General features: G+C 38.0%; 1 protein-coding gene across 1 annotated transcript in view; it reads right to left on the minus strand.

Annotated features, from left to right (window-relative positions):
- SLC2A13 (solute carrier family 2 member 13) overlaps positions 1-15,752 on the minus strand; it is a 160,837-nt gene that overhangs the window by 31,588 nt on the left and 113,497 nt on the right. Inside the window, exons 5-6 of the mRNA XM_086473937.1 lie at positions 11,332-11,495; positions 6,230-6,350 (exon numbers count right to left, since the gene is read on the minus strand). Coding sequence (XP_086330063.1) covers positions 6,230-6,350; positions 11,332-11,495 — 285 coding nt within the window. The remainder of the gene's footprint in view (positions 1-6,229; positions 6,351-11,331; positions 11,496-15,752) is intronic.

Consider the following 15,752-nt stretch of genomic DNA (forward strand, 5'->3'; position numbering starts at 1 on the left):
TTCCAGCCCCTTATAGCAAAACAACAGACTGGAATCAAGCTTTCCTTGCCTCTGAGCTTGTATGTTACCTACAATCAGAGAATGTCTCTTCCACCAGCCTCAACTGAAATAAAATGGCTGTGACAGAAGAGCCAGTGTGCCCACCCAACTGGACTCTACATGGGACACAGGCAACTGATTAATCCAAACAACAAAAAAAGCCAAGATACTCAACTCAACAAAAATATAAGGACTTTTGGACAAATATTGCCGTAGATTTTTCAGCTCTGTTGACATGTGAGGACATCAGTGTATTTGGCTTTTAGCCAGCTACACAAATAAAGAGCTTAGTCTTTTTTTTGGTAAACGGTTTACTTCATTTTCATACACAAACTCATTTCAGTTTGGTACCAGGACCTTGTTTTAAACTGCCTGGTGCTTGTGTCTGAGGTCTTGTATTGTTTGCACATGCTTCACTGCACCTCAGGCATGAAATCGAGCACTTCCTTATACTTCTGATGATTCCTGTGTTGCTTCCAAAAGCTAACCATAAAATTCTGATTAAATACCACCAGCCAAGAATATAAGGGACGTGTTAAGTAGCTAAAATGCAAGGCAACCGCAAGATACCACTTCAAGCTGTCATATCTGGGACACAGTAAACACAATATTTAATAAAGAATGAGAAAAACCCACTCAAGGCTTCAAGAGCACTTTCCTGCTATTACAGGAGACCAAACAACAGAAGTTTATTTGCTGAGGTCTACTGGCAGTTCGTTAGGTAACACATGTATCCACTCAGCGATGTCCATAGGGAAAAGCTACCATTTATAATCACAGTACTAATACGCTATCTGCAGTTCTGCAATTTACCATGCACCTACTCCAACAGATCCAAATCACAGTTACATTCAAGTATGATCAACCCTTCCTCATCTTCAAATCAGGTTCCTGCTCCATCTAGTCCACTGAGACTGTTCGTTAGTGACTCCTTCCTAGGTAAAGTCCAGACCAGTACTGAATCCTTATCGTTCTCGATACACCAGCCACATATAAATATATTAGCTCTCTTCAAACTTTCCTTAAACCTTCTTTTACAAAGACTCATGTGCCTCAACTAAGCAACACAATTTATATAAACTCAGAGCAACTGTTTTCGGCTTCTTGATGTTCCCTGATCTACTCGCACATAGGTATCAATTGTCTCTTACAACAGAATCACAGAATCATTAGGTTGCAATAGACCTCTAAGATCATCAAGCCCAACCGTTGACCTAATACCACCATGCCCACTAAACCACGTCACTAAGTGCCACATCTACACGTTTCTTGAACACCTCCAGGGATGGTGACTCCACCACTTACCTGGGCAGCCTGTTCCAATGTTTGACTACTCTTCCAGTAAAGAAATTTTTCCTAATGTCCAATCTAAACCTTGTGTGACTAAAACCTGAAGACCACATAAATGATAAGAACATCACTTTGGAAGATTTTACAAAATAATACCCTAAGCATTGTTTCAGTTTTTGTTAAACAGCAAAGTCTTAGAAGTATTAGCAGAGATGTGAAGTGTTAATAGGTTACTATATGAATATCACCTTGTTCCTGCAGTAACGTAGTGTTTGATTCAAAGATAAAGTAAGTGGAAACGTTAACAATGGTTACAGGGTCTGCTTCACATTCATGGACATTATAGTTCAGGTAAGTATCTTTTCAGATCTCTGTGTTTAAATCAGTGAGATGAGTTTTTCCTCATTCGCGTTGAAGATGCTTACTACACAGAACTGACATATTCCTTCCTATCTCTCATGATTTTAAATTAAATTACAAGTTTGATTGATAGGAACAACATGCCAGCAAATGGAAAATTATTACCAAGTGATAAATCTTTATATTATCTACTTAATATATTTCAAGAGTACATTGAGGTCATTTTACAGTGATACAACATAAACTGTCTATCAGCATTTTAATTACGTTTCATAAGAGCTGGCAAAAGTATTCTCAAACATGTTTATCTCTTTGCATACTCATAATCTTCTGACTAATAGCAGAAATGCATTACTATATTTATTATTGTAATTCTCAGTTATCAGAACGACCAGTCACTTTGACATTAGAAACATAAAATCAGAATCGTATTTTAAAAAATACTGGTTCTGTGATACATTGACCGTATGAAGAATACTGATGTCTAGCTCACACATAAATCAGATTGTCAATGACTTGACAAAATAAAGTACAATAGCTAATAGACTTACTACATGTATCCCAAGGTTATTAAATACAATGAAGCCAGCTTCAGTTACCGGGTTAGCTGAGTTTTTCAGCACTGATCACAATTACATAATTTTGCTAAATTCACAAAGAAAATATCTATTTCTGCCTATTAGCTATCTTGTAAAATTGCTGTGTAAGAGTACTAAACATTGGTGCTTTTATCTCAGTGGTGTGTATTCGTACAATGAGCTTGGGAACATTGTCCACATGAGGGTGACTAACTCAAAGATGAACAACAGAGCCCTTGTGCATCCAGCACAGCTGGCACTGCCTGTCTGATTTTAATCTAACTCTGAAGACAATCAGTTCGGGAAGGAAACTGAGAAAGTTCTTGTGCACAGGTATCATTTCCCTAGGATATGAGCCTCAGGGTTAACCTAAGCTCGACACAAAAGTTACCAATTTCATATAGCAGCCAAGGTAAAAAATATTGCTTAGGCGAACAAGTTCACATTATGTCTTCTACAGCTGACCAGGTCTCAAGAAGTGCAGTAAGAGAGACAAACACATGAATGAAAGGAGACAAAAAGACCCAGAATACAAGGCAACAGGACAATGGTTGTTTTCCAGAAATGGGTGAAAGTCCCTGAGAAAGGCAGAGTGGGACGGTCTATCTTTGATTCTTTAAAGATTGGGAAAAGGCAGTAGGGTAGCTAGCGCACATATGCCCTAGCCTTGACAACGTTCCAGAACCAGGCAAGTCCCCAGTAAAAACGAGAACATGTTTAAAGAGTTTTGAGTAGTCATAATAATAATAGGAATGACAAGCTTATCTTTTAATTTTTAAGATGACAAATTTTTGGATGATGCTGTTTTGTACTCTTAAATTTACCTCTGAGCTTCTCTGTGGCCCTGATGATAAGTAACAGCTCACAGCTGCTGAAGAGACTAAGATCAAAGAGAACTGGTCACAGTACAAATATCTATATAACCTTACACAGGCTAGGTGTGAAAACGAAGTTTGATTTAAGGATGGCACACATGCCTCTTCTCAGTAAGACACACACCCACTTCCACCTGTGAGGAGGCAAAGAGAATTTCAGTGTTCAGGGTGTCCTGCTGGATTTGCATTATTTCCATGATGTCCTTGTGAATGAGGACTACATTCAATTTTTTCCACTGATTTACAAATTATTTTTTGGCTGTTGATCAACTATGATATTATACATCTCTATAGCAAAGGAAAATATTTTACTTGATATTTGGAGACTATCTTACTGGTTTGTTTTCTGCAAAGTTCTGTAACTTGCATCTCTTTGCACAGCGCAGCTCTTTCACAAGGCAGTATTCAAGCCCTAGGTGCTTTTCTGACTCAGGATAGTGACCATGTTCTTTATTCGCTAGCCTGTTCTATCTTCATTATTATGCTAGCAAGACTGGCATTACGCAAAGTAGACTTTTACTTCCAAATCCTCACGTTTGAGGATCTGTTTTGACACAACTCTGCAACTGTCATAGAGAATACCTTCAGGGCCAAAAAGGAGAGAGAGGCTAGCCTCCCAAAATACAGCCCAGCCTTTAGCTTTCCTTTGGTTTGCAGTCCTCACCTCCTCTTCCTTCCAAGACCATACACGTTACGCTGAAGTTCTTCTAACTTGGATGGAACGGTGAAGACACCATTTACTTTCTGATGACAAAAACATGTTTTTAAAATTTCATTCAGCTTATTGACCATGTGCATAGAAAGCAGGCATACTCTTATCTTGAACAGCCACTTTTCCAAGTTGAATATAATGTATGGTGTACGTCATCCCCTCCAGAAATAATTTAGATACAGGAATAAATTAATGTATATTCCCTGTATGTAGGTACAAGAGCTTGGCAGAAAGGCACACTGAAACTAAGCTCCTCTGGAGACATCACTGGAGACAAAATGTTTAAAGTGTTTTTCTTCCCTTGATCCGTGCTGAAAGCAAACAATATTTCTTGGGCTTACTGCTCCTTGGCTGGAATTTTGAGGCTTCCTGGAGTCAGTGGCTGACATCATCTCCCATAATGGACACTAATATTCATTATGCTGAAGGAATATTCTTCCTCTGGCTCTAGCAAGGTCAGGGTTTGATGATGTTTTGAAGCAAGAAAACTGATAACCCAATTATAATACTAAATCCACAAGTGTGAAATTTATTAACCACATAAATGCCTAATTTTCTTACATCCTTTTAAATAGTGGGTGTTGTAGCCCAATTCTGTAATCTGTGGGCAACTGCATCCATTTATTAGTTTCAACTCTCCTGGCTTTCGTGACTCTTTACAAAGTTCTTCTATAAGACTAAAATAGAAGCAACTAAAGTTTTCTCATACGCTGCTCATCATTTCACATCCCCCTCTACATGTCCACTTTTATCTGTAAACAAAGAGAGCTCCTCCTATTTTAAAATATTCTCAAATAAAAATTTTCAATTTCAATTCTCTTATTGCTCTTTTCTAAACTTTTATAGACCCTTTGAATTTCTATCATATCTGCTTTTGCTCACTCCATGAGTGTGAGAAACAGAATTATGACAGACTAAAATATTCCCATTATTCATGAGACAACATGCCTTTACTAGAACCACCTACTTTAATTTTTCATGCTTTTGCCCAGAAGTGCATACTGAGCAAGCTGCAGTGAGTCTGAGTTTCCTTCCTGACTAGCTGGGGTTAATTGGCAAATGAAAACTGTGTTGAATAATTTTTCATTACTTCTTAAGGTGGACTAACCATATTTCTTCTACGCAGATTTTTTACTGTTTCAGGTTACATAATGATCTAGCTTTATTAGACAAAAAATAATGAGTTCTGCAAATGGTGCATCTGTGCTCTCCAGGCATCCTTTCTAAAGAGTTAACTTAAGTCCTAGGCAAATCCTTTTGACAACCTGCTATTAACGTCATCTTGTTCTGAAAGGAGAGCATTTGGAAGCTCTCTCCCTCTTCGCATCTTTTAACCAGATTACTTGCCATTTGAAAAAGCTGTATAGGTACATCTCAAAAATTGCAAAATATAGTTGACTCTGCAGTAGAAAACAACTAAAAATACAGGGGTTTTTTGCATGTAGGGATCCTCATACCTGGTAGTACCTAATGCTGCAGTTATTACCATGTATTTACACTCTTTTGAAGAGCTTCCGACCCCTTCCCAGGGGTCTATAAACCTTCAGATCCTCAGATTCTTTCACCTAAGACATTGTGCCGGCGTATGAAAAGCCATGAACCACGTTTCTAGCCAGTATCACTACGAAACTAGAAGTGTACCTCTCATTTCTTGGTATTTATCTCTATTGCAAACACATGTAAACCAAAATTTGAACAAAAGTAAGAATGTCTTCAGCCATTTAACTTGTCTTCACTTAATAGAGAATTTTTTTAGTCTGCCAGCTGAACATAAGAACACTCACATGTGAATAAAACCCACAAAACACAGAAAATGGCACATTCCTACACCCTAGAAGTAATGTTATTTGAAACTATGATTGCACATGAAAGTGCATCTTCTACCTGTTATAGAAACAAAGGTTAAAAAAAAAAAATCACATTTATTTTAATTGTTAATTGGTCTGTAATTCTCTGAAGGTTATTTTTTTTCCACTCAGGGAAACAAAAGGCAAGGAAGACATCTTCTTGAAGAGTTTACAGCTGTTACACATGACAAATCCACAAGTAGATGAGTAACAGTAAGCATTTTTACAAATTACTTTTAAAATATTCCTAACTTTGTGTCCACTATACATCGCAGCAAGTGTGATATAAAAGAGGAGATCTCAAGTGTGGAGTTTGCTGCTTAATCACCTTATTTAGTCCAAGAAACTCCAAAGGATTATTTAGAGCACTTAAGCAAACAGTTGATTTTCTCTGTTGAGGGAAGTTAGGATTTTAACTTTAGGTATCTCATCAGTTCTTTGTACTAGACTTTGCGAACAATTGTTCTGGAACTGGAAAAGCTGGAAACAATCTTCAAGAAGACTGGATGAATGATCATGAAATCTCACCTGTATTTTGTGCAGGTAGAGTTTTGATGTGTAGGATCTGGTGGATTAAGTGTGATTCTTGGCGAGACCTGAGCTGATAGCAAAAATCCCGAAGCTAGGATAATGAGTGCTACAGCAGTACCTAAAAATACAGATAAAGAACAATGTGATACTTTTCTCCAGAGCACATGAAATAATTCTCTATTGAATTGAACTATACTTGGGAAAGCAAGGCACGCAGCATTTGCCAAGAAGTTGTGATGAGAGCCTAAGGAAAACACCCTTTGCTACATCCGTATCTTGAATTAGGTTAGATGTTAAAATCAAGTGCATCAGGTTTAAAGTCCAGGTTAAATTAATTTAAATTAATAGGTTGAGACTTTTTTTTTTTAAAATATGTGTGATATTGAAGACTGACTGAATGAATGGATATATTTTTTTGGGTGCCGAAAATAATGCTGTAAAGGTAAAATCTAATAGTGACTTTGAAATCACCACACATCTTCCCACTCCCACACCCAGACTTGCAGGCTTTCCTGTAAAACAGATAAACAGCATCAGCTTTTTCATTGACTCCCCTTTGTGAAATGACAGAAATTTGACTTTTCACAAAAACACCAACAAAAAGACCAACTGCAATTTCTGATCTTGTTTCAAAGGGTGCATGTAACACCGTCCACCTATTTGCTGCTGTCCCCCCCAAACAAATTTCTTGTGCACAAGCTGGGCAAAATAACAAGAGGGAAGATGGAGAAGAACATTCATACTTTGTGCAACAGGCCGTTACTAGGACATAACTCATTGCTGTCCTACCTTATTTGTCACACATACGCTGTACCATTTTAATGAAAACTACTGCAGCTACCCCAAAACTCCGACTTAAAAAGCTTTTACATATTGCTACTCGATGAGGCATTGAGTTCCATGTTGTATAAAACACCCTGTATACCGTATACTCACTGTTTATGCAGCATGTTTTATTTGAGAGAACACATACATGTACAGCTTGATGTAAAAATACAAAGCTAGCAATAACATTATTTGTGAGTTAGCTACTAATGATCTAATAACATTATCTTCACCATACAAAACCAGGCTCACAAACCACTGAAGCACATCCCATTTGGAAGGTGGCATACATTTACAAGTGTGTGGTGATATAGCTTAATGGTTGAGAGCAAATGAAGGATATCGTATTCAATTCCAAATACTCCTCATCATCCCTTTGCTTCGTATGTTAGAAGCACGTAAGTAATTTTCTTAGAAATGCTACTACATTAAAAACCTTAAAATGTCACTCTGGTAATCTTCAAGTAATTACACATGATCTGTTTTTTATTTTGGGGTGTGGGTTTATTTCGGTGGGTGGAGGGCAGAGTGGATGTTTTGATAGTTTCAGGGATGGGGGTTCAATGGTGTTTGTAAAGAGAAAAGCAAGTTTCCCAGCAGGCAAACCCACCAAGCATGTGAAAAACTTCTTCTGAGATATAAATAGTACTTTAAGTACCAAGATCTGTGTTACAAAATTATTCATGAATGTGTCTGTGCAGCAGCCATGGCTAATAGGCATGAATATGCATGAACTGCAGGTGACTGGACCACTCATTTACCTGAGCCGAGGCAATGAAGACCTTGAACTCAACCACAAACTATATGCGGAGAAAGCATCTCTCCACCGTAAAATGTGATTTCAGTTTATTCTATACTTGGCTTTGTACTGTGATGGCTAGTAGGTGTGCTAATAACCCAGTTTTCTGGCAGGCTGGATATTGCACTACATTTACTGCACTTTCAAAATGCCAAAAAACAGACAGCAAATATCTTTAGACAGGGCCTATGATCTTATTTATATTAATTCTGAATACACTTTGTCTGTCTTTTAAGTTAACCAAATACACTAACATTCTCTTCCAGTACCTCTGCAAATGTCTATTTCATTGGAAAAGTACTGAATATGTAAACTTGGCAAATGAAGTTTATTATATATTTTCATTCTGTGGGAAGTTTGCCTATGACGAACAAAAACTTACAAGTACAGTACATCATTAGTTGAAATTAAAAAAAAAAAAGAAAAAAGAAAATATCCTGCAGATATTTTAGATCCTCTCTGTTACAAGAAGAGACACAAATTGTCCAACGGTCAACTACCATCATGCTTTTGAGTTAACAATTTCTGAAGGGGAAAAAGGAAAACACAAATAAAATGGATGCTGCACTTGTCAAAATACCTGCATGTTTCCCAATTAACAGCTTTGAAGAAAGAAATTAACTGAAGAAAAATCAAAAGAAAGATAAAGAAATGATGCCAAGATATAAAACTAATGCAAACTAAGAGGAATCAGTAACTGCAGTAAAGAATTTAAAAGGTGTGTTTTTTTGGTTTGTTGGGTTTTTTTGTTGTTGTTAGCAGAAGTTTACTACCATTTTCCTAATGCTTCTGGATCTATCTGAAAGGCTCAATTTTTCAAAAGTTGCTAATATTTTGAAAATTATCATTATTAAATTAAATAGCTCTTTCCCAGATGTTTTCAGAAAGCAGGAAAACAAAACTAAATTACAGCATGTTGGCTTTTAATCAAAATATTAATGTTACCTTCTCTCTACTGATTATTCTTATAGGTTATCATCTAACAAACATCAAATCAATTAACCTTTAAAAAAGAAAACCCCATACCCTTACAGCGGCAGGCAAAGGTAGTATTTTGTCTTCATATTATATAATGGAAGACTGGAGTGTACCTGGCTTCTCCAAAGACCAGAGAAGCAGCCAGTAATAACTCAGGATGAAAGTCAATGTCTTAGAAACACAAACCAAAGCAGAGTAGTAAAATATAAGTTTACCCCATGATAATACTCATCATGGAAAACAAATCCATCGGCAGATCTAGTAATTATCATTTTACTAAACAGCCCTATTGCTAAGGAAAACATATCATATCCACCACTACCTAAACCAGTGTCAAATGTTGCATAAAAAAATTCTAAATTGTACAGAGAGATGACATACGATTTCATTACTGTCAGTATTTGTATCTTCCTTAAGGAGAGACCATACGATAAAGACCACAGCAAGCAATGCAGCATATGTCAAGTGATGCTGCAGACTGACAGTCAGCAACCCAGAACAGAAGACGGACCATTTTTAACCAGTTACTTTGTGTACAAACACCATAAACAAACAACCCTTAACTGATTATGCTCCTCTGGTAATTCTGTGTACTATTTCTATATCCTCCTCTGTGCTATGACTAATATGCTTTGTAAGAGACATTTATATTCAAAAGACATACAGATGTGGTCCTTAGGGACATGGTTTAGTGGTGGGCTTGGTAGTGTTAGGGTAATGGTTGGACCTGATGATCTTAAAGGTCTTTTCCAACCAAAATGATTCTACAAGTCTATAATCTACATTTCAAATGCATGGCCTTTGAATATGTTAACCAGAGCCAAAAAGCAAAGAGTTATGTGACTGCATGAACAGTCCATGTGGGAATCACACCTATATAGCTGGGTCCAGATAAGCAATAAAATCCTGAGGGGCTGGTCAGACACATGAGGTTATTTGGGCCAAACATATAAATAAATAAATAAATCTATCTATCTATCTATCTACAAAAATCCTCCATTTCAATAGAGTATAAAGGAGAGGCAGCACCTAAGAACCAGAAATACCAGTGCAGTGCCAGGAGAGATACACTTCGCAGAAAGACAAGAAAACAGACAAGTACCATAGGGGAAACAAGGTATTGAGCATAGGGAGTGGTACAGAGCTGGGTCTTTACCCTCTGAAAGTCTTGGCGCTGGCTGAGGGCATAGAGAAACTTATTGGGGGGATGTATTTTAACTGATCTGGAGGTAGACTGTGATAAAAGCAGTGATTTGAGATTTTTCTCATTTTTTTTTTAAGATGTGATGAACGCGCTTTTCCGATCTCCTCTGTCATGACCACATTTCTGAACTTGGATCATGAAAAACACTTCAGGCTTCTTGACCTCAAATCAAAACAGTAACACATCAAATACACATTTATTATAACTTGGAATACCAAATTGCCACCAAACCACATGTTTTAATTTCCACATTTGGGTTACTGTGTATGAAACCAAACACGGCACTGTGCCATCACTGTTCTGCCTACATAAATGCATTCAAACACTGTGAGTGTAGATTAACTCCCATCCCTTGGGAACTGCAGATGGCCAGTGACTTGGCAGGTGGTCCCCCATTCTGCTGTGTTGCATTAACTAGAAGTCTGGACCCCTGACAGTGACAACAGGACAAAATATGGAGACATTAAACCTTCCCAGCTAAATACTTGTGAACACTCCTCCAAGAGGAGCAGGAACTGTTTCTCTTTTCCAAACCCTGTTCTTGGAAACATCTGAACCTTTCAGATGTTCAGCCAGAGGCAGGTATCAGTTGCAGATCACTTCAGCCAGAACGAGCATGTAACATGGAAAGCAGGAACTTACCAGGTAAATGGCAGGATGAGGCTGAGCGTGGGCAAGACTGCTCGCTCTGCCCTTTCCTGCTTCCAAGAGATTGCTACGTGATGAGTTACAGTGTCTGAATATTTGAACAAAATGTACAAATCCAGAATTCTGTCTTTTATTATCTCATTCAGGAGATGAATTAAAATCGCATTAGTGCAGATAAAGTATTTGCCATATTGTATCTGAGATAACTATGCGAAGAACTGCATTACTTTTTAAAAAGTGCCACGATGGCTATGCAATACACTTCCTCTGGTAGTTTTTGGTAAGATGTTCTGAATTCAAATTAATGAGCTAGAAATTACATATCATAGGTACACACACAAAATTAAAATACTAACCAGCTGTGAAGTTCCAAGCATTCGATTTCTTATAATGAAAAAAAAGCATTAAAAAGCTAAATAAAAACATTGTCAAACATGGTCTGAAGGAGAAACTGCATCTGAAAAAGGAACATGCTAAACCTCTCTTTTTTAAATTAGCCTTTAGCTGTGGTACTATACAACTAGTCTTGAAAAGCTGTATGATTTCAGGGAGAAGATGGAGTCAACACTATTACTGAAAAAAATCAGCACTTAAAACTTTATTTTCATTTTACTAATAATTACAATACACTAATCAAACACTCACCTGTTAAGCTACCAAATGTAAGTTTCCGGCGACCCATTCTTTCAACGAGCCAGACTCCCACAAGAGTAAAAATGAAGTTTATAAATGCTGTCAGTGCAGCCAGCCAGATTGCAAGCCTGTCGTCTTCAACTCCTGACATCTGCAAAATGGTAGCACTGTAGTACCTGTGAGCAGAGGGAGAGACAAATATGAACACTGCAGATTTCGATTTGGCTCATGTTATAGTTTCTGATTTTAAATCAAAAAAGATCGTAACAAACATCAAGTGTGACCTCCTGCATAATGCAGCCGCAGACTGACACCCAATTACCCTGGGAAATCAGGCATAACCAAGCCATAACTTGCGCTCGACTAAAGTTTCGACTGCAGGACATCAAGAGAGGAACGGCCATTCTCTTGGTTGTTTATATTTCCAATGGTCAATCATATTCTGCTAGAAATGCAGTTTGCATTTTTAATTTAAATTAATCCAGCTTTCAAATCCAGCTGTTGCTTTGTGCTCTATTTTTTTTTCTGCCAAAACATGCGGGATTTATCACTCTGTGTACTGTCTAGGGAAAAATAGCTCAAAAATCAAATACATTTTCACTCCCGTTAAAGGTCATCCAGAACTAATCTATGGCATCCAACGTGTTGCAAGTGACACTCACAACCTCCTGGTTTTAGGTTTTGCAGTTTTATTTCACTGCCACTGAAGCGCCCAAAACTCTCTCTATTGTATCACTTTTGTCTTAACCAGAATACAACTGCTTTGAAACGCCTTAGCACCACATTGCAGGGGTGTGAATCTGGACCCAACAGGAGCATTTGACAGAATTTTCTACTTCTCTTTAAAAGGAATCAACCGTTCCACCATACAAACAGTTAACTCATAAATAAATCAACTGAGCAAAATGAAAAGGGAAGAAAAAGGAAGCCTTCTACCATTTTTCACAGAGATCTAATGAATACAGGCATTGTGCGTATGTTCTCGAGGAAAGCTAAATAAACCTTTAAGAAAACACATAAGTAGTTTTGTTCATGCTGTAGAAGCACTAACTGTTCTACCAATTTGTGCTGATTGAAATACCGAATACTCAAGCCCTCAAATACCTAGCAGCCCACAGGCGATCACACAGTAATAACCATCAAAAATTCAAAGCTCACTTTTTTTTTTCCCCTCTCTTTTTCTGGTCAAAATGCAGCTTGCTTTAAACATCCCCTTGTTGTCTTAATGCCCAGATGTGTTATCCTCAGAAATCTTAGTGGTCCAAGTTTTTCTATTCTAAGCATAAAACACTCTTTATTTCAAGCCAATAATCCATGATGGACAACATGCTCAGCTGACTACTTGTAAAAGTGCTTGAGCCATTTAAGACACTACTAGACATAAATGATTGCACCTATGGATGGATGTTACCGCCTTGCCCACTGGCTAGGACAAGGTATTTAGATCCTCCCAGCTCCTTTTCCCCACCAGCACAGCCGCTGGAGGCCATGCTCACACAAGCAACGCATGATACAGCAGGAGAGGAGCTCCAGGGTGAAACTGTTGGTACTGAGGGCCCACTGTCTACATATACATGGCTTTTGAGCCTGGCTCCGTGGTCTGCCTGCCCGTTAGCGACTGCAATGCCTTGTCCAGGCTCATTTTGTCTAAAAGAGATACTGGCACTCAGATCCCAGCAAGGGTGCGAATCTTGGAGAGACAAAGATCCGTGAAGCATAGACATCATCTGAATTAAAATGCTAATGTTAATGCGTCCTCACTTCTTAAGGCGTTCTAAATTAAATTGCCAACTGCCTGTCAAAACTTATATCATACTGCACTGCTCTAGTCAGCAAAACCAGCCAGTCTCTGATCTCCCAAAACACCCTTCTTTTTCTTCTTAAGGGTAGGAAAATAACAATAAATGTCAAGTCTTGGCCCACTGACACCTACTATGAAACTTCTATTTACTTCCACCAGACAGGGCTTCAGGAAGCCATGTTTAACTCCACACATCTAAATCTTCTCAAAATCTAGTTCTACTGGGAAGTCAGAAAATTGCCAGTTGTCAGCAGCAACATGTAGTGTATTGATTCGATATGGTTAAAAAAGCAAAGAACAAAGAATCACATAAAAGCACGTAGATGCCTACTGCCTGATATATATACAAACAGGCACCTTCTGCCCCCAACATTCCTTCTGGTTGCTTATTGGACCCACCGGTTATATATTCTCAACTAGAAGCTTATTGTTTATGTAAAAATAAAGAAAGTATTTAATTTATACGGGAAGCAAACTAGGGACATTTAGATTCTGCAAATTCAAATGCCAAGCTACCAAAGCCTGGGTGCTGGGCAATGACGTTCACGTTGATTATGGCACAGCAATTTAATTTCAAAAATTTAAAAGAACACTTGCATAGATTATAACAATTACTATATATATTTGCTTATGTTTACCTATTTTACTATGCCCATTTTTCAAACCAGCCTGTGCAGCCCCAACTGCCTCTTAATGTAACAAGATGACAGGTCTCTCTAATTTCTTCCTGAGAAGGAAAAAAACTATGTAGCGGAAAAAGGTCAAGTTGTGATATTATACAACCACAGTGAATACTGCAGCTCCTGCAGGGAATGCAATTTCAGTTACAAAGTTGTGCGGCTCTAGCTTATTTTCTAAAATGTAAAGAAAATTACAATAGCACATGAGTATCCTTTGAATCTTTAACCAAGTACTGTATATTAGAAAGCAAATAAATACAGACAATTGCAAAGCCACACAAAGTAACTGAGTTGGACATATACAGAAAGATTTTAATATTGATCATTTCTGAGGATGTCAAAATTATTAAGTTGTTCTATCAAGAGTTGCTGTATATTAAAAAAAATTCCTGAAACATTTCCACACTCAAGAATCCTTAGACTAATCCTTTGACTATATACTGAAAATGCACAGTATTGGAGGAAATGAAGCACCCCTGAACACCTTCCTCTCTCTTCTCCTTAAGAGACTCAGTAATTTTTTTTAAAGCAACGACATCCAATGTTTAAAGAAAAGGAGAATTTCCCCCCCTTGAAGCAGGTCTTACAGACAATTCCACGTGAATCAGGGTTCCCAGGTTAGCACATTCAGCAGCAGAGAAGCAGCCCACCACGCCAGGCTTTGTAGCTCTCAATCAAAAAAAAAAAAAAAAATACTATCAATAAGCTGCCATCAGAGCTTTGATTGCCCCCATCTTTCACAAGGGGTTGCTCCAGCCCATCTGTTACACCAAGTGTACTCCAACAAAGTTTCTGTCTAAGGATGTCAGCCTTTTTGGACAGAATTTGTAAATCTTGTAAAATTAATGAATAAATCTAAGTAACTCAGAAGTACCTTTCAACATCTTGAAAACATTCACATTGTTGCTTTTAAGAAAACAAAAATAGAGTACTCTGGTACTGCTTTGCAAGAGTTTCTTAACATTTTCTAGCACAATACTTTGGAAATAACTGTCCAACCTCTCAAACTACTTAGTCCAAGAAAACAAGTCCCTAGAGATATCAAAACCCTCTATTTTTTTCTCAACTCAACTGAAATAACGCAAAGTGAAATGGCAAGCAGTGCAATAGCCAAGAAGCAAATGATTAAATATTGAAGAAAATCCAAAATGGTGGCAATTTTGACAGATTTACATGCTCTTTTTCTGCAACTGTGCACAAACAAAGATCCTCGCCTTCTGCTCTATCGGTTTATTATATGTTGCAACTATTGCACTAAGACAGACAAAAGTATTCATAACAAAATATGCTCCACATTCACAAAACTGCATTTCATTTACACCTTCAACCTGTTTCTCTGCTCCTTTAGGAATTCCTAAAGCTTATGCCCATCAAGTTTGATGGTTTCCAGTCTGGGAATTGCATTAGCTGTGTCCCACTGCTGCAGGAGGAGGCATTGCAGAAAGATCCCATGCTCCTGTATACATGTCCTGAATAATTCCACCTACTCAAAGGCCTGGTGTGAATTTCCGATTTTTTTTTTTTTTTTTTTTTGCAATACACTTTTTGCTGAGAACTGAAAATTAATTTGTACAATATACTATTGTTTTTAATTGTTTTTCATCCTGCAGATGTACACATCTTCCTCTTTAGTCTTGTTGTTTGCAACTTGGTGGATGAAAAGCTAGACATGAGCCAACAGTGCACACTCGCAGCCCAGAAAGCCAATCGCATCCTGGGCTGCATCAAAAGAAGCATGGCCAGCAGGTCAAGGAGGTGATTCTGCCCCCCTGCTCTGCCCTCGTGAGACCCCACCTGCAGTGCTGTGTCCAGCTCTGAAGCCCTCAACACAAGAAAGACATGGAGCTGTTGGAGCGAGTCCAGAGGAGGGCTACCAAGATGATCAGAGCATTGGAACACCTTTCCTACGAGGACAGGCTGAGAGAGTTGGGCTTGTTCAGCCTGGAGAAGAG

The sequence above is a fragment of the Leptosomus discolor genome, chromosome 1, assembly GCF_034619465.1.
Source record: "Leptosomus discolor isolate bLepDis1 chromosome 1, bLepDis1.hap2, whole genome shotgun sequence".
NCBI lineage: Eukaryota > Metazoa > Chordata > Aves > Leptosomiformes > Leptosomidae > Leptosomus > Leptosomus discolor.